The sequence below is a fragment of the Eleutherodactylus coqui genome, chromosome 3 (genome assembly GCF_035609145.1).
Source record: "Eleutherodactylus coqui strain aEleCoq1 chromosome 3, aEleCoq1.hap1, whole genome shotgun sequence".
Taxonomy (NCBI): Eukaryota; Metazoa; Chordata; class Amphibia; order Anura; family Eleutherodactylidae; genus Eleutherodactylus; species Eleutherodactylus coqui.
In genome coordinates, this window is record NC_089839.1 from 281196097 (window position 1) to 281224052 (window position 27956).

Here is a 27956-nt window from a genome sequence, read left to right on the forward strand (position 1 = left end):
TTTATTGAAAATGTAAATTTTGTTCAAATGTACTGCAAATAAATATAACGTACAAAACAGACCCGTGATAAAGATGCTATGTAAAAAGACTTAAGGACGGAAATGTGTCTGTATAGACGAGGCAATCAGGCTTTCTTCAAACTGCAATTTTTTTTCTCTCCCTCCTCCCCCGCCCTCCACCCCCAACTCTAGTTTCCATCTTTTATGCCAAAAAAGGCATTGAGACGTAAACCTGGAAGGCACCATAGCCTTTAAAGGGGACCTGCCACGACCCCACAGCACCATAAACTAAGCCATGGCGCATTAGGGGACATGACAGGGAGCCTGGTGATGGATTTTTTTATATTCGCCTGTTCACACAATCTGGCATGCGGCACGAAAATATGACTCTTTTCAAAGCGCTGTGTGCGCACTCTCCCATAGACTCGTATAGGAGAGCATGCCAAGACCTCTGAAAGAGTCCGATTTTTGTGCCATCCGCCGAATTCAGAGGAATGTGCAATAGTCATTCAAGGAATGGAGGCAATGTCCCTCTTATTTCTGGGTAAAGACAAGGGTCCTTTGTGGGGTACCCCATCTAGCAATGACATCCCTAATGGGGCAACTCATTAAAAGGGCCAAACCAGCTAATTGTTTTTTTCATCCATTATGCAGCTATCCTCCCAGTGTTACCTTGGTTGGTTATCCCTTTCTATCTAAAACCATTTTCATTGAGTGGCCATGGGATCTCTGAGTCACCTAAATAAGCTACAGACTATAAGTATCCAGTCAGAAGGCCGAGCTGTGATCTCCTCTATTAATCACACAGTTATAATAGAGGAGATCACAGCTAAGCCTCCTGACTGGATACTTATAGACTGTAGCTTATTTAGATGACTATAGAAGGTAAGGATAATTAAAATGTCACCCCAGGAGTCAGAAATGGTACAGCCTCTAGCTACTGCTGTGCTGATGAATTATGGAATTGATGTGAATGAGAAAGCAAACTTTTCACCATAAAGACAGCGCTGATAAGTATCAGACAGGAGGCCGCACTGCATGGAACTGACTGCTACGCATAGAAAACCTCCAGTGTGTGGCAGGCAATCAGCTGAACAGGCCAGGGATGGAAAAAATGTGTTTTCTCTGGAGTGGCCCTTCAACTTAAGGTCATTAATGGTGTAATTCATTTAGTGGCTCATTCCAGCCACATAAGGTTTGGTTTTGTATATGGTGAAGTTTTTAGAAGTTGACTGTGAAAAAGTTTGTGCGCTGTCCTGTGCATTGTGAAACACCCGCGATATTAAAAAGTGGTCCTGTAGCCGATATCAGCCAATCAGATGCTGCTTTTCATGTTCAAGCCTTGTCTGGTACAATTACCTACGATCACTATGGGCAAACCTGTTAACAAAAACACTTCACTACCTACATGAATAATAAATCAAATAAAAAACAATTCATGCTATTAACCAATAGATTGCAAGCTTTCTGGCTGCATGGGAGTTGTAGCTTCACACCTGCGGAAGGGCTCCGGTTTGCAGATCATTGGAATGAATTGGACTCTGATAATGTGAACAGTGATAGTATAAGAGACACCTGATGCTGGATACAAAGGGCTGTCAGCACACTGGATACGAAGGGCTTTCACCTATAATTAGAATTTTGACTCTCTTCTGTATTCACATTCTTGCAGCAAATAGCGATGGCTGCCGCCCCTTTACCACCTTTTGGATTTAGAACAACACACGTGTTATCAACAGGATAAGATCCCAGAGTGTTAGATCCACGGGAATATGTGTTACAGCCAGTCAGGGTCCAGCCATCGTCACATGACACGGTCACCTGAAATGCCAAAAAAGGTGAAAGTTTTTTCTCATGTTTAGCGTAGAAAAACAAATTTTGAGATATCCATAAACATTAGAATTTTGTTGGTGGGATTCATCAACCATGTAATGTCTATGGCCGCTAGCAGGCGCTCACCCAAGGGCTATTATTTCAGTATACATGGAGATAAGTGATGGCGGAACGCAGAGGCGTAGCTGAAAGCTCATGGGCCTGGATGCAAAAGTTCAGAAAGAGGGAACTCCCACAACTTTCTTCTGCAAAGTTGGGTCTCTTAAGAAGCCCATCAATGCAACACCAACAGCCGGGGCATTGCTAAAAATGTAAAGCAGAGGCTAAATGTAGGGGGCCCCAATGCAAAATCTGGGGCCCCCAATCATTCATGTGTCATGTATAATACTGGTGTTTCCTTATATGATAGAGGGGCCCCCTAAGGCTCAAGGGCCGAGAGTGACTGCTACCTCTACACTCCCTATAGCTACGCGACTGGCAGAGCAGCTTGGCAGCTGCTCAACAATCCAATCCTAAGACAAGAATGTGCTGCGTATGTGTTACGGGACGATTAGGCACCAAATAATGGTTCCTATGTCTCTTTGCATCTTAATGGTACTTGAGGAAACGGTTACTCTCACACCTTCGCATCGGAAAAATGGAAACGTGGGACGCAACAAGTCTAGTTATGGCTCCATGTAACTTCTGATGGACAAAACAATGAACTATTGTCATTCAGTCCACATGTAGCCTTATAGATTTTCATGACCAGATCGTAAAACGTCTTAGTCATGGGGCCAAGACAAAAATCGCCAAGTTTGACACACGGGAGCTTAATTACTATAAAAAATTCAACAGGTTTCTGCCGCAAATTGTGGCAGAAAATTGTCAAACTTGATTTGTGCCACACTGTAAAAAAAAAAGGTGGAGCGGCCTAAATGGCACCAAAAATTGCCACAAATTGCGTCAACATTTTGGCACACTTTTTGGCATAACCTAAGCCAACTAAAAGGCGGTCTAAATTTATTTACCTTATTTTAGACTTAGTTTACCCCTCCACGCCTTTCGGGTGACAAAAGAATGCCAGCATTGCATTTTCGGTATCTAAACTTAGACTAGACAGTCTTAAAATTGGACAGATGTATCATTCAGCAGAGCTACTGTGATAAATCTGGCACATTTTAAGACTTTCTAGTGTAAGTTTGCACTGTCTAACTTTTTGACAACATTAGTAAATAAGCCCCAACTGCGATAAATCTGGCACATTTTAAGACTTTCTAGTGTAAGTTTGCACTGTCTAACTTTTTGACAACATTAGTAAATAAGCCCCAACGTCTTGTACTCAATGCCGGGCCTAAAGGTATGGTGCATGATGCAAGGATATTCTCTTTGATAGTACTATGAATGGCAGCATCATCCACACCCCCATCGGGCACAGTATGAGACATAATGCAGTGTGAATGCATTTCGCTTACACTGTTCCTTTAAAAAAATAAGACGTCGTCGATGTAATGACACCAGCGTAAAATGTGGCTGTTGTAACACAACAAGTTGTCAGTAAATATGTGAAAGTGTTCCCATCACGCAAAACAACTAAATAAATCGGCATACTTGGAGGCTCATGCTGTCTTCATGGGAGTGAGTTGCTCTCTGGGAATTTGTCTGATGAATGTGACGTCAGGACAGGCCATCATTAGTTGATCAGTGGGGGTCCGCCACTCAGGACCCTTGCTGTTCAGCTGTCTGAAGAGACCGCATCATCTGCCTCTTTTCAGGCTTGTGATGTCATGTTCATCAGTCACATGGCCTCAGAGCCATGTGACTGAGTTGATATATCAGGCAGAGCCGCTATACAATGTACAGAGCTGTGCCTGGCATGCACTGAAGAAGGCGCAGCACTCACTCGAGCCCCGCTGTCACTTCAACCAGCTGATCAGTAGACATCCCGAAAGAAATATACCAGCTAGAGATGAGCGAGTGTACTCGTTAAGGCAAACTACTCAAGCGAGTATTGCCATTTTCGAGTACATGCCCGCTCGTGCCAAAAGATTCGGGCGGGCGGCGGGGGAGAACAGGGAGGAACGGGAGGGGGGAGAGATCTCTCTCTCCATCTTCATCTTCCCCCTGCTCACCCATGCTCACTCCCACAACTCACCACTCACCCCCCGAATCTTTTCTCACAAGCGAAAATGGCAATACTCACTCGAGTATTTTGCTTTAACGAGTACGCTCGCTCATCTCTAATCACAGCCAATCAACAATTGATGATCTATCTTGAGGAGAGGTCACCAATAGTTAAGTCCAGGGAAACTCCTCTAACTTGTAATAATGTAAGGGTGGTTTCAAGGGTGTTTGGAGTACTTTTAAAACTGATCAGTTTCCAATTGAATGTGGGCTGATTACAAACAGAAGCAGAACTGATGCATGCATGCAAATACCTTTTTGGGGGTAGGATAGCTGATTATTGGGTATGCAGGTCAAAGCCAGAGCTTTTCCTCCAAGCCACCACCCTCCTGGCTGGTGGGTGGTGGCAGGGCTTCTCCCTCCCCTCCTCTTCAGTTCTCTTCTCTTCCCTCCCTCTCCTTCTGAGGTCACGTATTCTTTTGCTTAGCAGTGTACTGATAAAAAGGATCCCTTCCATACTGAAGACAGACAGAAGCCCCTTAGTTTGCTTTCCTCTGTCATTGACTTTAATGCAAAAAACAAAACGAAAAGGTGCTTTACGCTTTTTTGGATGGGAACAATAACGCTGCAAGTTGCATTTTTTTCCATTCCAAAAAACTGAAAGTGAATGGAACGGAGTCAAATTGAACCCAAACTGAGAGTAAAAAAAAGTATTGCTCTCTATGGATCCAGTTTACTTCAATGTTTTGTATTTTTAAAAAAAGCGTAAAACAAAGACTGAGGGACAAACGCTGTGAAACCACCCATACTGGTCCCAGTGTTTTATCTGGTGTTTGAATATTCTCATCTAAGAGACTCCTACCTTATCTGTGAAGCCCACAGGAAAGTGTTCCTTAACTTTGCAGGAGATACTTGGTGCGTGACAACACAAGGCATGAGAAGTGATCTCACTTTTCCCAATGCATACAAGATCTTTGTGGCCGCTGCTGTGTACGGGCCTCACTTGATCACTGAAATGGCCATTTAAAGAATGGGAACTGCAACCTGAGAAATAGAAAAGGAAAGGGTTACTTGTGATGTGTAAAACAACCTATACTTCTAACCACGTATTACAAAAGAATGATAAGAGTAGATACCAGTCAGCACATGGTCCTCCTGTGAGCAGCTGGCAGAGGACATTGTCTTGGCATCGTCGGAGGTACTTGCATTAACACTGCAGCTTGCTTTTGGCCAAACGCAACATCTAGCAATTGCATACACCCCGTCTCCACCGAAGGCATTGTGTGCAGTGCAGATTTTCTTACCATTTGTATCCTATCGGATAAAGGTAAATATAGCATCATTACTGTAAGGTCGGTTCCAATATGGTGGCATATTAGCGTCCATAATATTCGGGTGTAATACAGAGGCCTTAGGGTTTAATGCTGATTTACGTTTGGGGTAGTAAAAAGGCGGAGAATGCACCCATGTCGAGCAGTCCTAACAAATGCCATGCCTAGGCTAATCTATTGTGTGGCTTTTTTGTACCTACCTCTACTTGTTCCCCTTTTCTTTTACCATTTCTAGAAAAACTGGAGCAGCTGAACATTTCCTCATTCCCGGTGCATTGTGCTGATGTTGTTGCCGTACGAGCGAATCCTGATGGTTTTGACCAAACTGTTCGACATAAAAGCTGCTCATCTAAACAGAAAGAAATAAGAAGAATGGAAATCACCTTTACATTAAAGGGCTATTACCACCACAGCAAGATAGCCCAGCGCTTGAACTTCGCTATCTCTGGTCTCATTGAAGTGAATGGATTGGAGGTGCACGTACGTGTCCTCTGCTGACCACCCTTTGGGATATGCCAGGGCTATAGTCTTGGGGCTGGTGAGGGTCCCAGTGTTCAGACCCCACCAATCAGGAATACCCCTTTAAAGCAAATTGAATTCTATCTGTGGTCACAACACTCCTTGTCCTATGTTGGTTAGGCTGTTGGCCTCATGTAGCTGGGTCCAACAAGTTACAGCAACACTTACAAAGACATAGACCCACATTTATCAATCAGTTTACATTAGGATTTGGTGTAAACTGAGCCCAAAAAAGTCACAAACGATGGCGCAAAAACTTTTTTCAGTACTTGCCAGCTTGGAAAAGTGCCAAGAAAAGTGAGTGTGGTTTACTGGGACTGAATGTGGTTGTATACAACTTTTAGACATATATTAATGCTAAAGTTAGAAAATGGTACAAATTTTGGTGAAATCTGCTGACTCCAGTTTGCTGGTTCTTTGTTTTTAGACTGGTGTATAAAATGGCAGTCTTAAAAGGCCACTCTGGTGAAAAGATAATTTTACATCCCTCACCTGATTGCCTGTCACAGTCTGGAGGTCCCCTCTGTGTATTGCAGCCACTTCTATGCAGTGCAGCCCCCTGTGTTATGCTTATCAGACACCAACTTGATAGTGAGTTTTTTCACTTTCACTTTAAATCAAATTGCATTATGCATCAGCACAGCATTAGCTAGAAGCTGTACCATTTCTGCCTGCTTGAGGGGAGTGGTGGGAGGAGGTGGGAGTTATCATTACCTTCTAAATTCACCTAAACAAGCTACAGACCATGAGTATACAGTCAGGAGGCTGAGCTGTGATCTCCTCTATTATAACTGTGTGAAAAGAACTGTGTGATCATTATCAGTAACTGTGATAGGAGTGTCTGTGCCCCCCTCTAGGCAGTTTCTGTTATAGGGTCCATGCAACAGCATCACAGAGATTGAGAAACTGACTAGCAACTGAACACATAAATCCAAGTAAATCTGAGCTGGTCAGAATTGAGATCATATGACCATCTGAGGACAAAGAGGTCAGGAGTTATAGATAGAGACGAATAACTACCCAAGGTAACACTAGCTTAGTTATATATACGGGGGGAGGGGGTGGGCTACATAATGAATGGAAAAAAAATATCACCAAAGTGGCCCTTTAATAGATGTGGCCCATAGTGTTTGAATACATAAAATTAGTAAGTCTATATTGCATATACTTGGTAACTTGCCATTAACGAGCTTAATCGGTAATCCAGCCACCCTGTTAGGAGTGATGAGCCGCTGATCGTCCGGAAACCAGGCTTCATTAATGGCATTCTTGGTAGAAAAGTGAATCAGTCTCTGCTTCAATTCTGTCACCGTTAGGTCCGGCTTGCCATTTAGTATCATTGCTGCAATACCTAAAACAGAACGATTCATACACCGGTCAGTGGCATCCAGTTACCACCATAAAAGGCAACATATAAATATAGGCAGTTGGGTTTGGGGGAAGAAAATGCGTAGCCGAGCCATGTGGAATGCAATACTAAGTGAACTAGGGCATTAGAGAACTCAAGACCCAAAAAGGATCATAAATACCCTAACATCTTCAACAGGGGCCATTACTTGGAAACCAGCAGTATGACAAAAACAGTGTTTTAATAATGCACAGAAGGACATTCTCAATCTCGAAGATGGATATAATCTTCAAACCTCAAAGTTAACTGAAATAGTTCATAACTTTGAACCCATTATCTTCTCTGAAAGTAGATCCCCCTACCTGCCACATGTGCAGCGGCTTGAGATGTTCCACTCTTAGACGTAAAACAAGTGCTGCAGTCACTGGACGCACCAATGATGTCATCTCCAGGAGCAAACACATCAATGCAATTGCCGAAATTTGTGCCAAGTGCTCCCATTGTTACCGGTTGGTCTTCATAGTTGGTGGCTCCAACTGTAATAACCTGTAAATGGAAGAGATCAATATATCATATTATACTCTAATTGTACAGTTATGTCCTATCCATAAGGTGTGTATCAGATGAACCTACATCTTCTCTGCTGAACCTAATGGACCATTGCCTTTTGTTAAGTACAGCTGGGAACAATAAGATTAGGCATGTAAAATATCCAACAGGCCTGATCTACATTTCATCCAACTGCAGATGTTGAGGACTGTCAGACCAACCCCATAGTCATCAGAGTTATCCCAGGAGAGAAGCACTGACAGACATGTGATGTTTATGTATAGCTTTAGTATATGGGTGTAATGTGAGCCCTCTCTGCACTTGTGGCTAGCATGGGGTCTCATAGAAGTCAGGTAGGTGACCACAACCACACAGTAGGCACTCATCATTTCGTCCTTCCAATTTAGTAAGGATGTTTAGTAAGTCCAATTGCGTTAAAAGTCACAAATTACGGTGTGTGTCACATTTGCATGTTAATTTTCATTTTTTTGGTTCTTCTCCTGCTACTTTTGAAAACTGTGCAGTATGTAGTAGAAAGGATGAGGCACCCCTTGGACCAACAGATTAACAGTCTGGTCAGATGAAGTCACGACGCCTGAAAGGCTGAATGTGATTGTTCTCAGCAAGAGAAACCAAGTAATCCTGTAGATATGATACCTTTTAATGGCTAACAAAAATACATGATGTTACAGCGAGCTTTCGGATTTACTCCTTCATCAACGCATAATGAAATGGATCTGAAGAGGCATACATATTTATACACACATACTTATGACAAGGCACAGACATGGATGTGATTAATTTGCACTTAAAAGAATAGTCACTGATAAGGGAGTAAAAGTTTTATGGTCCCTGAATTAGTGAATACTACCACAGAAATACAAGCATCTTTAAAAAGTCACAAATAATTAAAAAACTCATGAATAAGTTAACCCTCTATTAAAAGTGTCAAAAGTTGTTATGAATTTATATTCCCAAATTCTTCTATGGCTTTGTGACTTGAAATTGCCTTTCAGTATTATAACTTTCATATCTTCCATGTTGTGTCCATGACTAGAGAAATGCTCGACCACAGGTAATTCTGTCTTTCTCTGTTTAATCGTGTAGTGATGAGATCTCATCCTCGCTTAAGGTTTTTGTCCTGTTTCTCCAACATAAAGGCCACCAAAAGGACATTTACTACACAGGTTGGAATTCACTAATTCAGGGACCATAAAAAGTGCAAATTATTCACACCCATGTATGTGCCTTGTCATAAGTAAGTGTGTATAAATATGCATGCCTCTTCAGATCCATTTTATTATGCTTTGATGAAGGATTTAGAGTAAGTCCGAAAGCTCAAATTAACATCATGTATTTTTGTTAGCCATTAAAAGGTATCATATCTACAAGATTACTTGGTTTCTCTTGCTGGGAACAATCACATTTGTTCCCTACTAGCTAACATGGTTCCAAACTTTTTTCATTATACCTGAAAGGCTGAAGGCACACATTACTCCATTTCCTCCTCCCTGACTACTGTAGCCCAACGGGCCATGAGTGAGTTAACCCCTGGTCAACTAGATATAGAACTTCGATAGATAAACACTTTTAAGGGACTTTGGAATTCTTCTAAGGAACTGAGGAGTCCTGAAATACCAGGTCACAAGTTGCCTGTTCTTTGTTCTATGGTTAATAAACCTGTTACCTGTTCTACAATGACGACACCCATGAAGTATGTCAGCTACCCCCGAAACCTCCAAGCCACAGCCACCGTCCGGACCTACTCTAAGACCTGGCGTTCACACGAACCAGTGTGACCAAAACTGGGTCACAAGTCCCTTATGTCCCAACTGCACACACATGAAGAGAAAGGAACCATGACCCCAATTGTAGAACTGACACCGACCTGGAAACCCCAGATCTGCTGCCTGCAGTCTCCCACACGTGGACGGTCAACAATACACCACATTTATGAAGAGGTATGCATCTCTTCATAAATTTGACACATGCTTCAACAAAGTGTCAATTAAGACTCATATATGAAATACCAGGGGTTTTCCGAGTACCCCTAATAATGGTGGCAGTGGGAAGATACAATGTATATTAAAAAAAAAACAACTAAATACTCATGTCCTGCTGTGTGCAGCTCCTCCGCTTCCATTTGCCGCGCTCCAATTTTCTGTTTACAAGCGCTACAGTAGTCATGTGTGTTATTTACCCACATGACCAGTAAAGCCAATGGAAGGCTGGACAGGGATGTCACCAGTGACGTCCCGTAAACCTGCCTCCATGTGAAAGGTTTACGAGACGCCACCAGCCCCTGGGAGATGTCACCTGTCAGATGCTGTAGTACCGTACCGTTGTAGCGCTGATCTGGTGACACGGTGAGTATACTGATTTTATATAGTTTTGGACATGGAGAGCCTAAAACTATATAAGATCAATAACTCAGGATTTGGAGCATTGTAGCAAAAATAACGCTTTGACCACTATAGAAGTATACCAACCTCCGGTTCTGAAGCTGGTGAATACAGACAAGCATCGTCCTTGTAATTCCCAGCAGCGGTTATGACTATTGCTCCAGATTTAATAAGCATCCGACAGGCCAAATTGAGTGTTTGGCTGAACCCTCCGACAAAGGGGATGAGAATAATCAGTGGACTGTATGGCTGCTCGGTCAGTGTTTTCTTTATATACTCCAGACCTGCAAGAAATCCATCAGATTATAACCAGGATTAGAAAAAAAACATCTGTTTTTTTCAGAAACAGCGCCACTCTTATCCATGGACCATGTTGGATCTTGGGCTAAGCTGCAGGATCCACACGCAGTCCATAGACAAGAGCGGCCCGGCTTGTGGCAAAAAGTAGTATAATTTTTCTAGTGTGTGAGCAGAGCCAAATATAATCTGTAAATGTAATAACTAATATAGCACATACCCATTAGACTTCCACTCACTGTCCCTTTACCCTGACAGTTCAATACTCGTAAACTGCGCAGATTAATGCCTTTAGCAACACCAGCATCTCTTCCATTTAGTACCCCGGCCAAGTGGGTCCCATGGCTCTCACATTTACTGGCCTAGAAGACAATAAAAAACATTTTTAAAGTGGAGAAAAATCTGTTCTTTATATATTTTCACTAATGAGCTCCTTCATTTCAGATATTGGTGGTGGTCCAAGTGGTCATTATGCACCACTGTCATGTACATCATCAGTTGCTCTGTGTATTCACCGCATACAGACTATAACTAACCTGACGATAGAATCTGGTCCCATCCTCTTCGGGTACATGCTCAAATTCTGTAACAAGAACCTTCCCTTCAATTTCCCTATGGGTGCTCTGTATGCTGGTGTCTAAGAGATAGACCTCCACCGATTCCCCTGTATCTAAACAGATGACAGACATACTAGGTAAAATAAATGTGTACAGTATTATAGCTCAATAAAAAAGCAGACAACGCCACGTGGTTCTTGTTCTATCTAGTCAAAAGCTTCTTTTTATAAAATTACATAGTCCGGAGTTGGTTTAGACCCAACAGGCACCATTGGGTGACAACTGCTAACAATCTTATTTTACCAGGCCACTTATTATATCGGTACAGATGAGTCTGTTCCCATCTGATTTGCAAACAGATCTCTCTAGAAACTTACTTAGCCATAATAAAGCTGATTGGCCAATACTGATCACATGAGCAGCTCTGGCAATCAGAGAGCAGGTGTAATGCATCAGTTGTCTAACTTTAACAATGCACTGTGGGGATGGTGTCAGCCATCTTGGAAGGCCAAAAACAGGACTGGGAACCAGCGGATTGGTGGGAGGGTGAGAAGAACAACTGCAGGTAATATCCCCCACCCACTAAGGTCCCGGGACAGAATGTCGTAGAGTTGCTGTAAACCATTTTCTGCTGACCATCAGTACCTTTTCATGATACAAATGATTGTGACAGAAGCTGGCTGAAGATAGATATCTGTCAAACAGTTGATGTGTTGTGTTGGATTTTTTTGGTTATTGTTGGGTGCTGTAGCTGAAAAGTTGATCCTGCTGAATGACACATCTGCATCCATTAATGGAAGCCATGACTAGGCCACAGACCAAACCTACTGGTTTATAATAAAGAACATTCCATTTTAAATAACAGCTCCGGCTCTGCTCCTCTTCTAAGTTGGCCCTTAGTCACACAAGAGTCCTAGTTTTTTAAACCACTCTCCATCACGATATCCAACGCTATCCTGACCATTGGTTGACCAGTAGGCAGCACCATTTGCACATGCATACACAGCACGTTAGTGCACCATCTCTGCCCTAGGTTCCCATTCTTGAGTGCTCTGCCTAGATTCTTCTTCTTACTTCATTGGACCACAGATCAATCATTGGTTCATCACTATTATGCTATTGTTGTCCAAATGATAACTTTCACTGACCAACCATGAAAGACAAGTTGCTCAGAAAACAAACACTGAAAGCCGAAGTTTTCCCACGAGTCCATTTATATTTTGGGTTGTTGGTCTTCTTGGCAATGAGTCTTCTTTACTAATATAATTGAGGCAATGTTGGTTTGAACAGTCATAAAAATAATTTAACATTTAAAGGAAACATAAATGATAAGCAAAATCCTACTTGGGGGGTTGAAGTGATTGGCAACATGTGGAGAGGGCACAATCCTGTCCAGGTTCCACGGCACACTCTGGCCAAATACATAGGAATCCTCTTCAATGTAGTCTACATGTGGCAACTTCAGGGCCTGATAAAGGAAAGAAAGATCGTAAATGTTATATAAATCTCAATATTAATTGCAATCTAATAGCACAGGGTCAGAAAGACTAATATTTGGGCATCACAGGAATGGTCAAGGAACCTACGGATAGAATGAGCCTATAGCTCTTCAGTGAGGTGTAGCACTTACTAAAGCACAGAATCAATAAAAACTATGATGAATAATGAGATCAATGCAGTTCGAATGCAATACATTATTTGGCTCAACTTTCGGTAAGGGGGGCAAGCTATTTCGACTCTGCCCCAGTAGTACCATTATAATCCAATACCCTATTATATTTAAAGTTGCCTATAGATGGAAAAAATTAATTTGATCTGACTGGAGTTTCAATATTTCTTACTATTCATATGTTAATTGGCCATTCAGGGGTGTAGCTATAGGGGGTGCAGAGAAAGCAGTTGTAACTGGGCCCTAGTAGGGCTCTGCCACATAATAAGACACCAATATGGTAGGTGGGGGCCAGTTGTGGATTTTACATTGTGGCTAAGAGCTTCAAGTTAAGTCACTATTGGCATTCATTGAAAGTTTTCTGCAGTGTTCGGACTTCCTATATAGAAGACTGCCTACACTCCCCCTTTTGGAACACCTGATAGTATTAAAATTAAACTACTGTTCGTGTAACATCGACAGCCCCCCACCTTACCTAGCATGAGTCTCCTACAGAGAAGAGAAATAGAGCATAATTACTTACTATATCATTATCCTGCTCATTAATACACAACCTTTGGCAAAGGAAGACCCAAGGGGAATAGATAATGGATTTTAATGTGATGTGGCAGTAAGGTGAAAGATGGCACCTGTCAAGCTGCTGCAGATAGCATAGGATGAATCTGGTCTTAAGTGGCCAAACATATGGTTTGGAAAGTCGAAAAATAAATTATATTAACTCTTCTAGTTTATTGTCTTTATTGTGTTGAACAAATATAAATTGTGTTTTAATACTGTTAATGCCTTGGAAAAATGTAAAATCAATGCATTTTAATAAACCGGACAAATAAAGTTTGAATTGCAATGGATAACATGGGATCACCATGCTTGGGTACTGTATGCATATTTGGTATTTCAGCTGCACTTAAGCAGCAATGAGCGATTCCAGCGACGTGATTGGTTGTTGGGTACACCCCCCCCCTTTGGAGATGTGCACGAGTGCTACTTCACGAGACCAGCGGGGGGTTAGGGTTTAGGTTTAGGGTTAGGTTTAGGGTTAGGGTTAGGTTTAGGGTTAGGTTTAGGGTTAGGTTTAGGGTTAAGGTTAGGTTAAGGGTTAGGTTTAGGCTTTGGTGTTAGGTTTAGGGTTGCGCTTAGTTGCCGACCCTCCTACGGCCCTGCTGCTGCTTATTTTACGGGCCGGCCACTCGTGCACATTTCCAAAGGGGTGTGTGTACCAAACAACCAATCGGGTCGCTGGAATCGGTCCCCGCTGCTTAAGTGCGGCTGAAATACCAAATATGCGTACTATATGGAGTTCTGCAACCCTGTAATCACCCAAATGTATTACCCCTGACTCTCCCTAAAATGCATGCTCAGTCAAACACCATTCAGTAGTTATACGTGGCTTCAGAATAAATGTAAGAGGGGTGAGCAGTGCCCGGCTCCCCTCTTACAGAGGACAGTGCCCTGCCACTATGTGTGAGCTCCGACTCTAGGCTTCACCCCCTCCGGTCTGTATTCTGTGCAGACATTTGCACTTACAGTGCTTTAGGCCGCAATATCTGTATTCTGCTGCAGACCTTTGAGAGTATAGTATGGAGGACGAGTAAAGCCCAATGTCAATGGGCAAATTCGAATTGAGCAATCCACAATTCAAGCTGCCCGCCGGAAAACAAATCACAGCATGCTACAGTTTGCTGCGGTTACCGCACGGATGGCTTACATTGACTTCAAAGGAAGCCATCCGATCTGCGGCCCTTCCGTAATTGAATTCCACTGGCCCGCCAGCGCTTCCGCACACATCCGCAGTGAAGACCCGGACAGGTAAGCATGGTCCTTGGCCACAGGCAGGGTCGGGTTCCGCTGCGGAATCCGACCTGCCCATGGACACGAGGCCTAAAAGTCTAATACAGCTGTGCCATCAGGTTACCTGCCCCTCAAGCACCTGACTGCGACCTGGTTCGTAAATGGCTGCCAGAGACATGTGCCACAGATTATCTCCCAGGAATCACTGGATGAAGCTAGTTAAAATCCAACCCAATCATCCTTCTTTTCCCTCTGAAGGCAGACGTTTTATAAGCTCCACATAAGTAACGAAGTGTTCAAGATCTGCCACTTACCATCTCCAGGAGATCGCTGCTCATCTTTACTACAAATCCTCGAAACAGTTCATGGAAAATATAGGTAACTTTCGTTAGATAGCCATGTTTTGCCGCCCTGGTCTGCAGCCGACGGACCACTCTCTCTGTCTGGGACTTGTGAACATTTTCTTTTAAGACCACCACATATTGGCCGGACATTCTCCAGGCTTCCTGTAAAGCAACATTATTCGGTCATTGAATGGAAAAGTGCAAAGCAGGGCAAGTAAGGGGGAAATAGGGGTACCCAATATTACCCCAAATTGTACCAACATGTAGTAAGAGTGTGACAAATTTGCACTAAAGTTTGTGACATTTGTCTTCTGGTGAGAGATTTGTTATGGTTCAGTGGTTAGCACTGCTATCTTTCAGTACTGGGGTCCTGGGTTCAAACTGGACCAAGGGGAACATTTCTATGTTTCCTCATGTTTGCATGTGTTTCTCTCCACACCAAAAGTGTTCGATGAGGTTAAAGTGTCCTCTGTTTTCCTGAGAACGGATGAGCAGTTATATTACCTCCTCTATGCTAATGTTCCTCTGATCCGCCAGTTCCTGTTCTGTTTTTAGCTGTCCAAGACAGCCGATGCGGACTGCCAAAATACCCAAGGCACCGGCTTGGGTACTTCCATCAGCCCCATTGAAATGAATGAAGCGCTGATCGCACATGTGACAGGAAGGCGGGATATGGGAGTTCACTTCTTGAGATTGGCGGGGGTTTTAGTGGCTAGACCTCATCCTGTGGATAGGGAATATCTTGGCGTTCTGGCACAAACTCTTTAAATTTATAACATTTTATTTTTTCAGAAACCAGATAACTCCTTTAAAGTCTAATTCCACCACAATAATGCCAGGCTCACACGGGCGGATTTGTATTGCAGATTCAGCAATTGAAATCCGCATGGGAGATTTGCAGTAAAACATGAGCACTGAAAGGCATGCATTTTTGTTTACACTCACTGATACAAATCACGTAATCCTCGTGTGGAAGAAAATTTGCATCATGCTCTATTTTGACATCTGACCCGTGTCATTGCTTAGCGATGGCACAAGGAATACAAACAATGAAAAAAAATAACAGTACTGCGCATGACAGCCTGCGAACCTTTGCGGTTATCTGCAATACAGTTAAGTGAGGTACACCGGGTCACTGGATGTGCTCACAGCCAGAATACGCTGCGGGCCTCCCGCTTGCAGAATTCGATCCACCCGTTTGAGCCCTTCCAAATCCAAAAAAGCCCCCTGCTCTATGCACATTATCACCTATCTGCATTCCATACAGTAGTTCAAGTGTGAATCACCATAACTGAGGCCAGGACTGGCTGTATAGCATTTGCTACAGTTTTTTTTCATTTTTGTTTACTTGTTTGTTTTTCAGAAACCGGATAACCCTTTTGTCTTGTCAGTGTCTTATATGTAGTGTGCATTTGGTATGTGTATTGCACCTCTGCAGCACTGAATGGGTTAATGTCTGGATTATGTCTGGAAATGTATCTTGTTGTAAGTCATGTGACCTTGTAATATATATGTGTTTGCAAGGATGCTATGCTAGGCAGTCTAAGCTAGGCTAGTTTATTCTAGAGAGTCTGAGAGAGTCTTGCAAGAGTCTAGTCTGTGCTAATCTAAGTCTGCAAGTCAGTGAGTGAACCCCACAGATACGGATTGGTCTGTGTGTGGAGAATGGAAAAAGCTGAGCAATACCCTTCAGCTTGGCCTGGGCCTACCCTACCCAGGATGTGCTGGTGCTACCACTAAGCACTGAGAGAGAGAGAGAGAGAGAGAGAGAGAGAGAGAGAGAGACAAGGACCGCCGCTTAAGAGAGAAACACTAGAAGCACGAGTGTTGACCGATGAAGAGTTGGAGAGAGAAAGAGAGTCGCCGCGAGTGCGATCAAACAGATAACTAGGACTGTGGATTGTCTGGTTTACCCGGAGAAGTCCTCCCTGTCACACCACCTTCTAGAAGTGTAGTTTGTGCCTGATAATTGTTGTACGTTGCAACTTTACTGAACTTACAGTAAACGGGCATTACTGACCGTTCCCAGTTTGTCCAGAAAGTATCCCTGTGTGTGGACTATTTTATTTCACCATCACGATTAACCACAAAGGAAGGAAGGCTGGCGTCACGATTGACAAGAAGCTTACAGGTAACCTCCGATTACATTTTCCCTGTGACCTGCCCAAGCAGTGACTTGGACGGGTCCCCAGCTACCCCCAAGGGAGGCGATGGTAGTGCCACCTTATCTACCCGCCAACTCCTCAGCTGTGGGCCTGCTCCTCGGACGCTGCATAAGCATTTGTGGATCTGAAATGGCCCATGAGTACCCTTTAGTATTAGTGTTCATTTAAAATATTGTGTTGCATTTGTACAAATGGCCACCATAGTATATTGCAGGCCACTATGGCTTATTACCTGCAGGAACACTTCGTAAGATTAACTCTTTGCAATCCAATTTTGGATTCAGGGTTTCCTAGGGGGCTTTCTCTTTCTGCCATTATACAATGGTGCCATGTGCTGGCTAGAGCCAGTACTGCGGTATGGGACATGCTGGAGACGCCCACGATAACAGAGCGGCCAGTAATATGCAGTAAAAATACCCTGCTGGATGTCTTTCCACATCGGAACTGTACAGCCTTCAATCAGAATGTCTTCAGACGTCAGACAGTGGATTGGAAAGGGTTAAAGGGAATTTTTAAGGGGAAAACTATTAATGACATATCCTCAGGTTAGGTCATAAATAGCAGATTGCTTGGGATCTATGCTGATCAGCTAATGAGAAGAAGCACAGATGGTCGGAATCATCACCATACAAATGGAATCTACTCCAAGCTCACCAAATTCTATATTGACCCCAAACCCTACATTTGTTTCATCAATAGTGATGAAAAATTAATGGAATAATCGGTTCATGTTGGTATTGGGCCGATTTCACAAAAATTATTGTGAATCTGGACAGTTGATTACAACTCCCATTGAGGTGCAGAAGTCAGATGAAATCCATAAACATCAGGCGATCCACATTGTCTGCGGACAGGCGGATGTATCTGTCAGTTATCACATCCCCAGCTGTGCTTAACACCCTTCCTGATAGCACACTGGCAGCAGGGCAGGCAAGCACCTCTAAAGCATGTTATGCAAGCTCTGGCCACTCGTCCAGCTTAGATACCCATAAGTCAAAGGGGCCAATGTTACATCTCAGTACATCCACATGGGAGCTGATATACTCTTGGACCATCATGGATAAGTGCTGCCTGTGATTGTGAGTTATACCCTGTGCTGTTGCTGCAGGCTGTGACAGGCTGAAAAAACTATGCCACAGCTCTGATAGACTTCCCCTGCCGCCGGCTGCTTCCTGCTCGTCCACCCTGAGCCGCAGAGCTGCAATCCACTGTAGATGCATCCCTGCAGCCATGGAAAAATACTATGCTCAAGCTGCTCAACAGTCTATTCTGATAATGCTGCATTTTGAGCTCCCTCTCCACTGCCAGAATGAGATTTGTCATTTTGGCGTTCCAGTGTGGATCAAGGAGGGAGGCTACCCAGTAATGATCTGATGTTTTGACATGGGCTATGTGGCGGGCCTTCTGCAAGCACCACAGCATAAAAGCACTCATATGCCTCACCGCATCTAAAGGTGATGGCCTACTTTCCTCGGGGTCAGGCCCAAGAGTGTCCTCCGGCTGGTACCGCCATCCATCTCAGGTGGACTCTCCAAGGTGCTATGACTTCATGTGACTGTTCATGTATGTTGTGTTGAGGTTGTTTACATTCTTGCTGCATTTTAAATGCTTACTGCAAATTTTACTGATACCACTCTTCTGTCATCATGTGCGGTTTTAAAGAATGCCCAGACTGCACAAAGTACTCTGGGCAAACCTAGCTGTGGGCCTAATGTTGTTGTTGCTGCAAATAGTATTAGCTGAGGGTGGCAGCACTGACTTTTTGTTTTTCGGTGACACTCTATTTCATGTCTTGGTGTGGTACTACCCACAATGTCAGCCTCCTCCTCCTGCGAGCTACTATCATGACTGTCCCTGCCTCTCCATGTTAGATCAAGTACTTCATCCTCTTCCATCCCATGTTCCTCTTCATCATCCTTCTCCTCCTGAGTGGGCTCTATGTCACAGTGAGCACCAGGAGCTAGCACCTACATTTCCACATCCCCCTGTGTACACATTGCCTGTGGAGGACTGACTGCATGCACTGATTCACCCTCATTTTTCTCTTTGGAGGAAAAAAATGTTTGGGCATCAGTGCATACAATGTCTTGGTCTTCTCCCTCTAGTTGTTTGGACTGCCCGGTTGACATCCATAACACTGAATGATCAAGGAGCCCCTCAGACTGATCCATGTGGACTGCTTTGGAGTGTGACGGGGATTTGGTACAGGTTGAAGTAGAGAGGGAATGCTCATGGCCAACTGGTGCAGACTGACTACTGTGTACTTGCTACTGGGGGGAAGAGGAGATGGTGGTAATTGAGGCATGCTGTCATCCACTCTACAACCTGTTCTGCATGCCGCAAATGTAACGCACAGGCAGAATTGATGCTAAGGAATGGCAGCAGGATGACTTCGCCTCCTGCAGAACGTGGAGCTGATGATTCAGTGAGAGCTGCTAAAAGTGCCAACTTGGTTTGTCTTCTACCACCTCCACCATCACCACTACCGATATGTCTCCTACCACTTGCGTTCTTCATGTCTCCTTTCTATTTATTTTTTTTAGTTTTCTGTTTACTTTTCAGTGTAGTTTTATGCAACTTATCAACTAACTAGGTAGTTTGCAGAAAACCACTACTGGCTGCATAAGGCCGCCTGCAGACGAGCGGGTCGGATCCGGCAGCGGGAATTCTCGCCGCGGGACCCGACCCGAGAGCCTGCAGGGACGAGCGCGTACTCACCCGCGCCTGGCGGCCCCGGCTCTTTCATGTGCCGGCTGCGGCGCAGCTGGCGCATGCGCAGACCGGAGCCAGCGGCCGGGTGAGTGCGTGCCCCGCACAAAAATAGGACATGCCGCGGTTTGTTTGCCGTGCGAGATTTCGCGCGGCCAAACCGCGGCCGTCTGCATAAGAGTGCGTATTGTAATGCACTCCTATGCAAACTTTCAGTGGCGGAAATCCCGCGGGAAATACCGCCGCGGGATTTCCGCCCGTGTGCCGGCAGCCTAAGGCCTACAAATAAAATGGAAAGTGGCCGGACTAGCGACTTTGAACAACGTCTGAGACCACTGACACACACTGTGTGTATTCGCTATTTCCCTGTTTGGTTTTATTTTTATTTTGTATTAACAAAAACAGCATCACCAACTAAATAATCTGCAATCCTTGGGAGGCATGATATGTGAGAACAGAAGTCCATAGAGTACAGCTTGTATCTTTGTAAGCTATCCCTGTAAGGCGCATTGTAATTGAATTCCCCAAACCCCACTGCTGGCTGTATAAGGTCTGCAAATAATAGTGGCCGGACTGCCAACTTTGAATGACATCTGAGGCCACAAATAGAGAATTGCAATATTCCCCATGCCAAAGCATATTTGTCTGTCTGCTTTGCTGCTAAATATGTTGACAGCAGCAGAAATATCCCCTCTGCCAATGTACAGACCATGTTTCATAGACATATAAACATGATACAGCTTCTTTCTCTGCCCCCTACAATAGAACTCCATTTAAGTTCTCTGCTGATATACAAGCTTTCACACCATCAGCAATATATCCCCTGCAGAATATCTGTCCCTAATAACAATAGACCACATGTTATATAGGATATTCATCAACCCCAATCTGAAACCTAGAACCTTGGCTTTCCAAATACAGGTAGTCCCCGACTTGCGAACAGGTTCCGTTCCGGGAGCCAGTTCGCAAGTCCGTTTTGTTTGCAAGTCGAACAAATGGTTGTATGGAGCGGGATCGCGGGTGGATCCCGCTCCATACAACGTCGGGTGCAGGCTGTTCTTACAGCGGGCACCCGGCGGCAGCAGTTCCGATGAGCCACGCCGCTTGTCAGAACTGTTAACACTTTAAATACCGCTCTGACAGCGGTATTTAAAGTGTTAACAGTTCTGACGAGCGGCGCGGCTCGTCGGAACTGCTGCTGCCGGGTGCCCGCTGTAAGAAACAGCCGGCACCTGACGTTCAGGGGGCCCGTACAGCGTCCCACGATGAGATCGCGGGACGCTGTGCGGTTGCTAGGCAGCCGGGGACCTCCTGAAAGGCCCCAGGGCTGCCTATGCAGAGTGCCTATCAAGCGCACGGCTTGCTAGGCGCTCTGCATAGACAGCCCTAGGGCCTTTCAGAAGGCCCCCGGCTGCCCAGCAACCGCGATGTGACCGGACAGGCTTCTATCAGGCTTGATAGAAGCCTGCCCGGTCCCTGCACAGTATGATGTAATGCCATAGCATGACATCATACTGTGCAGGACAGATAGTTCGTATCTAGCGAAATTCGTAACTCGAATGTTCGCAAGTCGGGGACTATCTGTACTGAGTGACAATATATTTTTCTAACATGCTGCTTAGCCTATTCGGCCAAGCAATTAACCGAGCGACCAACAAATCCCCATACGTAAACCATTTGGTCATCAGCAGATCCTATACACAATACAACTAGAATAACACATAATAAATATATAACTAATGTTCTACAGAGCGTGCTATAGTTAGAAACCGCCTTTGGCTCTTCTAACACGTTGAGCGCCCTTTACTTTTTCGACTGTGCTCCCTGCAGGGCCCAAGCGGAGAGAGTGCAGCTGTCACTTGAGTTTTGCCCTCTCGCGCTTCTTGTCTTAAAACACAAACATCTACGAAGTGCTACGCACGCGATCTCTGTTACCCACTTTCGGGTGACGCAGCACTCAAATGGTTAATCTAAAGGAACCCTTATCATGCATTGCCGCATAACATAACATGGATGGTAGTAGACGAAGCCTGTTATAGTGGTCACTGATTGCACAAATCGTTCTACTTTTTTCGGGGGGGGGGGGGGGGGTATTTGGGACCTCTTTAAATGACTTAGGCCAAATATGCAAAATCTTTAAAAACAGAATATAGAACTTACCTTATTACTCCAGAGGAAAACCCCCGGAGTTGTTTTCTTCTCTGGTTCGACCTGGGCATCTTCTTCCAGGGCAAGTGTGCGGACGATTTCTTCTCCGTAATCGCTCTCATCTGCTGAAGTTCGGCCAAGACCAAGCAGCAAACAGCAAGTGCAAAGCAAGACGGAGGCACTTAAGATCATGATGTGACCCTGGACAAGAAAAAATGATAGGAAGTGTAAAAACAAGAAAAACTTGTCAAGAAAGATATAAAACGTGCTATTGGAATGATACCAATACTTAGTCAATTCTAAAAAAGTTCTCGCTAAGTTTGCAATCTTCAGCCAGGTTTTGGGTGGGGAAAAGCAGAATCACACCACCTCCTCTCTCATCGGATGATCCAGTCTGGTTACTGATTACCTGCTTTTGCTGAACCTTATTTGTAGAGTCATATTACAAAAGCGTACGCTTGTATGTTTAGGGTTTAATGCCACCCCCCTGAAAGGAGTAGGCGCAGGACTGGGCATGCAGTGCCCCTCCACTCCCACTAAAATTCATGTACAAACACAAGCTAGAAGCATCTATGTGACAGCTCCCTCCCACACACAGAACCTCTGCCCTCCGCTACTACTACAGCTTCTCCCCCCCCACATTTTGGGCACTGCCAGCCATACGTCTCTCTTCCCTGCCCCTTTTCTTATGTACTCTCCAATTATCTTCCGTGCCCACCGCTCGGCACTTGTGCTATTTTAGGAATCATTTTGCATATCCTCCGAAGCTAATTTTTTAAAGCTTTGCCTTTGATCTCTAAAGCTCTGCAAATGTTCCTTTTTTTTCAGCTCTAGTTGATGTAATAATTGAACTAAATTCTTGTTTTGTTCCGTCCTTTGAATGTTTCGACCACACGCTGTGCATCTTAAGAAGATGGTAGGAGGTGATGTCACCGAAAGGTGGAAAGGATTATTCTTATTTTGTAGTTTTTTTACTCATATTTCTTATAAGATTTAATTCTATTACTATTTATCAATTTATGACTATTTGCCCACTAGGTGGCAGTGTTCACTTGGTTCACGGATAAGGCTTCTTTTTACAGAAACCCCAAAAATAGTGGTCCTGCTATATACAATAAAGCATTCTTAGGCTGCCTGTCCACGGGCGGGTTTGAATTGCGTTCCCCTCGGCGATAATCCGGCCGCGGGGAACACAGTGAACGCTCTCCACAGCGTTGCTATGGAGAGCGCAGCCCCCTTGTCCACGAGCAGAGAATCATTGTGATTCTCCGCTCGTGGGCGGCAAATCGCAGCATGCTGTGATTTGCCGCAATTCTCCGCGGTCAGCCTATCTGTGGGATGAGGCTGACCGCGGAGATCCGCCCGTAGGCTCCTGCTTCTGAGCGGCGGAGATCCGCCACAGGATACCGCAACGCCCGTGGACAGGCAGCCTTAAAGAGATTAAATCAATTCATAAAATATTGTTAAATAAGCTGTAAAATAGATTTACTGTTATTTTATGCACATTAAGGCCGGAGTCACATGGGTGTATTTGCGTGTGTTTTTGTGTATGCTCTATTTGTCTGCACATTTGCGCACCAAAAGTCCCCATAGAAGTCAATAAGGAAGCATAAATGTAAACAAAAGACACTAGGAGGTGTGTGAAATACTGTGTAATTGCACAGGAAGAAGAACACATGTGGAACTCATTAGATTAATTAGCGATTTCAATCAGTGCATATTTTTTGCCATGCCCAGATATACATGGCAAAAAAAAGTACAGTAAAATACGTTGATGCGCATGCAAAAAAAACATAGTTCGTTAGATCCACATGGGCAATCCATGAATACCGCGGATGGGGGCAAGCCCACTCTCCAAAAGAGATCCTGAAAGAATTACGTTTGTTCTATTCCTGACTCTATAATATCCAGGGACCCCTGGATTCTCCGGGGAGCCCGTGCCAGTTAGCTATGTTGGAGTACTTGGACCGACACACTTCGGGACCCCTCTCTCAGGAGGAGGCCGAGGCTTTGGACCACGATCTCGATGCGGAAGAGCTCACTCAGGTGCTACAGGGAATCAAGGTGGGGAAAAGCCCGGGACTGGATGGGCTGCTTCCCCCCTCCACTGCACCCTCCAAGGCCTTACAGGTACACATACTCCTTATACCAAAACCAGGTAGGGATTCTCTGTAATGTGGCAATTACTGACCGATCTCACTTATAAATTGTGATCTGAAAATATCTTCAAAAATGCTGGCAAATAGACTGAACACCCTGGTCCCTCGGCTGGTCCACGGAGACCAGGTGGGCTTTGACCATACTTATCTTTGATTGCGAGGGCACGCAAAGGGAGGAATCCCCTTTGTCTGTTGTCTGTAGACGCAGAAAAAAAAAGAGACTCCTCGAGGCAACCCTCGTTAAGGTGAGCCTTGCGCCCAGGGCTCTCTCCTGGATCATAGCACTATATTGCAGCCCTTCCGCTCAGGTCAGGGTTAATGGAAGATTGTCCACTTCTTTCGAGATCAAGAACGGCACACGGCAGGGGTGTCCCCTGTCACCAACCCTTTATATTTTGGTGATGGAGAGCTTGGCTAACGCTATTAGACATAATCCCTCAATCCAAGGAGTACAGGTGGTGGATGTGGAGCACAAGATCTCACTTTTTGCAGATGACCTCCTAGTCTACATCCCCAATCTACAAGTAAGCCTTCCCAACATTATGCAAGAGTTTGCCATTTTAGCAACTACAAGGTGACTGCACAGAAATATCTCAATCCCGCAAAAGGAGGCGATGGAGTTAATGGCGGCTTTCCCATTTATCTGGGGAAATAAATCAGTAAAATACTTAGGGGTTCAGATTCCGACAGATCCGACCCAGTTGTACAACCGGAATTATAAACCGCTTTTATTGTTTCTTGGAAGGGATTTGGAGGGTTGGGCAGGGGTGCCAATGTCATGGTTTAGCAGGATGAGTGCCACTAAGATAAATGTTCTCCACAAGAAATACTCTATATTTTTTAGACTGAGCAATGCAGCCCACCCGGGTTCTTCTTTGATAGGTTGAGAAGCTTAATACTCAAATTTATATGGAAGGGGGTCCAAGAGGCTTAGCTATAAAAGTTTGACCAAGCAGAAGGAGCATGGTGGAGTGGGTCTCCCTGATCTTAAATTGTATCACAAGGCTGCGATAGGAGCCTGTACCTTGGATCTGTTCCATCATGGGTCTGACAAGTTGTGAGTGTCCATCGAGAGGGAGGACAACACCTTTGAGACAAGAGAGGCTTTTTGGATCCCGGGGAGAGTCAATTGGGAGGGGAGCCTCGACTATGATGACCACTCTGCTCAGGCCATGGAGGGGGGATGCGGGATCTCGGTCCCGGAACCTCTCACTCCTTTGGTGGGGAATCCGCAGCACCCGGCTACCTTAGGTACGTGCAGCCTAAGGTTCCTACCTGGGGGAATGGAGTCCAGGGTGGGGGAGGTGATTGGTCTGGGGGGGCCTACTGCCATTGACTGACCTGGGTGGGGGGAGGAATATGCCCTTTGATGCAATACTTCCAGATACATTGATATTTGGGGAAGACAACACTGGAACAGGGCTGGAATCTGATGCTCACCCCCTTCAAGAGGCTGTGTTGTGCCATCGAGGCACCTAAGCACACTGTCTCTTTGCGCTATGGCCTGTTGCGAAAGGAGCGCCTGAATGGTCACCTTCCTAGGTGGATAGGGGCATGGTAGGGAGCATTGGGCAGGTCTTTTCCCAGAGAGCTCTGGGGCAGGGTCTTTCAGTTAACACACAAAATGTCCATGTCCAGTAAGCTTCAGGAGCTAAACTTTAAAATTATCTCACAATGCCATATGACCCCAGAGAGGCTACATAGTTTCTTCCCATCCACCTCAGATGTCTGCTGGCAGTGCCAGGTTGGGGTGGGCTTGATGCTCCATATATGGTGGGACTGCCCCATGGTGGCACCCTGGTGGAAGGATGTAGCGCGTTTATTTGGGAAAGTGAGTAGAGAATCACTGGCCCTGACACCAGAACTGGCGCTGTTGTTCATCGCATCCAGCACCTTGCTATCACTCAAAATGGCTTGTTGACATTTTTATCATGGCCACGAGGCAGGTAATTCCCAGGTTCTGGAAACAGAGTATATAAGTTCCTAGGACTGCGTGAGTAGAGGCGATGGATGAGATTAGGTATATGGAGGGGCTGAGACTGGTTTTATCATTCATGGGCAGTGCTTTATCCCTGCAGTTCATGGCCGCTTCCTTATGTACTTTACAGCCTTTCAGTATATGCACGCAGAGGTCAGTTAGATTCTCCTCAGTATATACTCATAGAGGTCAGTTAGATTCTCCTCAGTATATACACACACAGAGGTGCGTTAGATTCTCCTCAGTATATACCCACAGAGGTGCGTTAGATTCTCCTCAGGATATACACACAGAGGTGTGTTAGATTCTCCTCAGACTGCATGTACCGATGTCCCTCTGCAGAATGTGGAACATTGATTTCAATGCATTGCACTCGCACGCACATCACATGGTATGCGGGTCTTTCAAGACCCCATTGAAAACAACTGGTGAGGCGCTCCAAGGGAACGTCCAAATCTAAAACAAGCTGCAATTTTTTTTTTGTGCAAGTTTTGTGCGTATCGCACAATACTTGCGCATTAATCTTGGTTATGTGAATAAGCCCTCAGTTTGATCTATACTATAGGACCCTCTGTTCTGTATATGCCGCTGCACAGTGGATAGGGTTCTTTGATTTATTAAGCATTATATATTGTGAGACGGTGACCGGCAAGGTGCTGGAGGGCAGGTATGTGTCGCCTAGGATGCTCTCCTATGCTGCCTTGGGGAGCGCTTGGGCAGATACGTGCCACCGAGCAGCCTGGGCTCGGTGGAGGAAGCCGGCAGTATAGTGTTAGTAGCATTAAGCTACTAACACGCTGTAGCAGTAAGTGGCTCCAAGCCGCATAATCCGGGCCGGCTTTTCCTGGAGTGACCAAAGCGAAGGGTGGGATGGTCACTCCCACGTACCAGGTGAGGCTGGTACCAGGCCTTATAAAGCCTGGGCCTACAGGGCCTAGAAGAGAGCTGAGACCTCTGCAGGTCTGAGAGTCCTGGCTGGCTGTGTGCAGGAGCCATTTTGGTTACCAGGATGTAGACAGGGATGCTCCATGTGTAGTAAGTGCTCAGACGAGCAGGATTTACTTTATGTTTGCCTGAGGTTAAGGCCTGTATTTTGCTTTGTTTGCTTGGAAATAAACCCAGGCAAAGCCTGGACTAAAGACTTTATCGCAAGTGTCACTGTCTCTGACTGCTTATGCCCAGGTTGCTACCGATCCTAAACGCTAATCCCTCACAATATGGATGGCGTTATCTTTAAGTTTGGCAGCTTGTCACTGTTTTTATGTATGCGTAATACTCGGGTAAGCTTCCAGAAATAGTGATTTTCCTCCATACAACATTACTATGTTTTCCACTCTGACCTTGTTTTACTGAAAACACCATTGAAATTCCATCTTGTAGTCGAAATGTTTATACTAAAATAATAGCCGTGTTACTCAGATTGCTCGTTATTCCACCATCTTTATCATTGCTTTCCACCACATTGATTTTTTTTTTTTTTTTTAAACACCACCCTAATGTAGTTACTGATTTCTATACTGTGTGTTTTATGCCACCCTCCCTGTAATACCCTGTCTATCCTGAAGAGGGCGAGCTGTATTATGTTTTACTGTTTGCATGGCTTTATAGGGCAAATCATTCTAAAACAGTAACCTTAATCTAGCAAGCAAACTTTGCTATATGTATTCGCCTGGTGTCCTGAGTGAGGAGTTTTGTGTTGCCTCAAATAGCATAAGATGCCTGACATACCTTGCTTCTGCACATATCCGCAATGTAGGCATTATATACGAGAAGGGGCTAAGCTATAATATGTGGAGATGACACTCATGTAAAGTCAAGCTAGAGTATCTTGTTTAGAAAACCCATTTTCAAATACTCATATTAAGAATGCTGAGTTAGTAGAGGGGGTCCTCAACTCAGGACCCTCCTCTATAATAAAAATTGGAGAACAGCTAGAAAATGCATCTCTCACTTTGGAGGACCCAGCACATCTATCCGTTACCTGGACAGCCCATTGATTTCAAAGGGAATAGTGTAATACCTCATTTCCCCTGCGGTGGTGCTGCAGGGAAGATAAA

At 44.7% G+C, this 27956-nt stretch overlaps 1 protein-coding gene across 4 annotated transcripts; it reads right to left on the reverse strand.

Annotated features, from left to right (window-relative positions):
- Window positions 1-4: 4 nt before the first annotated feature.
- On the reverse strand, window positions 5-27956 carry PCSK9 (proprotein convertase subtilisin/kexin type 9). 4 transcript variants are annotated; one of them, XM_066597518.1, is made up of 13 exons: window positions 27920-27956; window positions 21775-21963; window positions 14711-14902; window positions 12284-12407; window positions 10919-11052; window positions 10603-10744; window positions 10173-10369; window positions 7497-7680; window positions 6967-7137; window positions 5468-5616; window positions 5073-5250; window positions 4799-4980; window positions 5-1821 (listed from the first exon to the last, which is right to left on the reverse strand). In XM_066597518.1, the coding sequence occupies exons 2-13, from the start codon at window positions 21952-21954 to the stop codon at window positions 1624-1626; spliced, it is 2031 nt and encodes a 676-aa protein (XP_066453615.1). In that variant the 5' UTR covers window positions 21955-21963; window positions 27920-27956; the 3' UTR covers window positions 5-1623. The 4 variants fall into 4 exon arrangements, with proteins under 4 accessions (XP_066453615.1, XP_066453612.1, XP_066453611.1 ...); XM_066597515.1 differs by lacking the exon at window positions 27920-27956 and adding an exon at window positions 22172-22310; XM_066597514.1 differs by lacking the exon at window positions 27920-27956 and adding an exon at window positions 22052-22181.

Excerpts from the sequence above, each read along its gene's own strand:
- PCSK9 (XM_066597518.1), bottom strand. The coding sequence starts at position 21,954 with ATGATCTTAAGTGCCTCCGTCTTGCTTTGCACTTGCTGTTTGCTGCTT. Across the intron at positions 7,681-10,172 it reads CACCAGCTTCAGAACCGGAG|GTTATTACAGTTGGAGCCAC; the intron begins GTTGGTATACTT and ends TTCCATTTACAG. Across the intron at positions 1,822-4,798 it reads CTGTGGGCTTCACAGATAAG|GTGACCGTGTCATGTGACGA; the intron begins GTAGGAGTCTCT and ends TTGGCATTTCAG.